This window comes from Apium graveolens, chromosome 4, assembly GCF_009905375.1.
Source record: "Apium graveolens cultivar Ventura chromosome 4, ASM990537v1, whole genome shotgun sequence".
Classification (NCBI taxonomy): domain Eukaryota; kingdom Viridiplantae; phylum Streptophyta; class Magnoliopsida; order Apiales; family Apiaceae; genus Apium; species Apium graveolens.
In genome coordinates, this window is record NC_133650.1 from 79,233,829 (window position 1) to 79,236,119 (window position 2,291).

At 32.9% G+C, this 2,291-nt stretch overlaps 1 protein-coding gene across 1 annotated transcript; it reads right to left on the minus strand.

The window, feature by feature from the left end:
• Positions 1–476: 476 nt before the first annotated feature.
• On the minus strand, positions 477–1,411 carry LOC141718660 (uncharacterized). Its single transcript, XM_074521039.1, has 2 exons — positions 1,232–1,411; positions 477–926 (listed from the first exon to the last, which is right to left on the minus strand). The coding sequence occupies exons 1-2, from the start codon at positions 1,409–1,411 to the stop codon at positions 477–479; spliced, it is 630 nt and encodes a 209-aa protein (XP_074377140.1).
• Between the last annotated feature and the right edge of the window lie 880 nt (positions 1,412–2,291).

Consider the following 2,291-nt stretch of genomic DNA (forward strand, 5'->3'; position numbering starts at 1 on the left):
CACCTAGTATTTTGGAACCAAAATCTAAAATTTGATGAACTAAAATCACATGAAAAATTTGCAGTAGTAAAAATAATTCTTAACTAATAAATAAAGTATAAAAATAGTTCAAGTTAAAGCTAAAAAGTTATTATTCTTCTTGCTTTTGAATGTGCAAAATCTCTAATTAAATCACCAAAATCCAATTTAGCCAACATTTGCTTCTCAACAGACAAGATAGCTAAGTCGTTCAATCTCTCTTGTGACATAGTTCATCGAAGATAATTCTTTATCAATTTCAGCTTAGAGAAACTTCTTTCTGCAGTAGCTACTATAACCGTTATAGTCAATATGATCATGTAAGCAACCCATGTATTAGGAAAAGCAACATGCGTTTGCTTGATATAATCCAGCACGTCAATCGATTTAGTTAAGTTCCCTAATAATGATTTTCTGAGCAGCTGTAAATCTGAAAATAATTCAAGTCCATCTATATCTTAGTCGTCCCCGTCTTTCAAATAAGTCTCAAGTGCAACACAAGCATTTTTCACGCTCTCATCCTCCATTTTTCTCAACCTGCTTAAGTTAAATAAATACCCAAAAACATCATCATATTTTTTAAATTGCTCAAATCTTGTGTTGAGCGAAGATAGAGCGGTATCAACAATGTGTAAAAAGTAATTAACACGAAAAAAATCTTCAGCAACTTGAATTGGTTCATCACTTGTACTCACATCAATGAACCTCTTTTTTCTGCGAACACGAGTTTCACGAAAAGTTGGTTCCACCCCCATTTCTAGAGCAATCTTTACAGCTTCATCTTTTGCATTTTCGAAACCATTGTTCCTGTACTCTTCAAAAAAGTGTATGAGACCTTGTAATAGAGTAATACATGCATTAATATCCATATCCTTATTTTGGAGAATTTTACTAACTTTATTCACTTTCTGTAGAATCTCAAACCAAATAATCATGCCAACAAGAAAATCAAAGTTTTGAAGATCAAAATTAACTAAAGAACTTGCATCACTTGTGGTGGTGGCATCAGCACTATGTTCAACTAGATGGAGTAATGCATCTCTTATTTGTGGAACTTAGAATCTTATTGCCTCGTGCTAGAAATACGACTTTCCCACCGTGTATCCGACCATGACTTTAATGTAAGACCATTCCCATTTTTATCCTTCACATAAGATTTAAGAACCTCCCATCATTTTGTAGAACCAGAAAATAATTTATAAATTCGTTGTACCACTCCAAAAAAAGACTTAGCTTGAATAGTTATCATTTCTATATCACAAAGTGCAAGATTAAGAGAGTGACAACCACATGTAGAGTAAAATTCCCTAGGATACTCTCTTAACACCCTACCACTTACACCTTTGTATTGTCCTTTCATATTTGAACCATTGTCGTAGCCCTGCCCTCTCATATTAGTGAGATCAAGTTTCAAATCTCTAAAAGAATCTTTAAGTTGAATGAAAAGTGCATCTCTAGTTGTTTCACTATTGTATTGAATACTAATTTATTGGGCTATTATCTTTCTTTATTGTATTGAATGGGCCTAAAGTTAAAGTACTGTCCAGATTTCTAAACTGGTGTATACGGGAGAAGAATAGATATTATTTTAATAATTTTATTGAATATAATTAATAATTAATAATTATAAATATTAATACTACAAGTATGTATATATATTGGAGGCCCCTATATTATTGGAGGCCCTAGGCAAACCGGGGAAACTCCTTGTAAAGCCGGCTCTGAGCCTCATTAGCAGACCGTTTAATAAAAAACAGCGAAGTTGTTGCTAGTTCCTCCAAGAGGTTGCGACTGATCGCTACAACCTTTCCAAATGGAGATACCATGGAAATTTGGCTTCTGATTGCTTGTATAGTCACTAAGCAATCTGACTCAACCTCCACTCCACTAATAAAGGGAACGGGAAACTGTATACGTTTGGCATTTAATACAATCCCAACCTATTGTCCACGTTTCAAAACTTATTCCAGACCTATATTTGGTGCCTATCTGGGCATCATCATTTTCCCCTTGAATGGTCTTTAAAGCCTTTTGAGCATTTTGATGACCATTTGGGTGAAAAAGAATTCCAGCTTTTTCAACAGCTTATGTGATGAAATTCAAAAGTGGAGGGGCCTCACTTTTTGTTCTTCATTCTTCATTTCTCTCATATCAAATTTAGTATATTTTCAAATTTTATTATTTGATACTAATGTATTAACATTATTATGTTTATATTATATATTTTTGTTTATTTTTAAGCTATAATTATTTTACTTGTTTATTTATGTAAG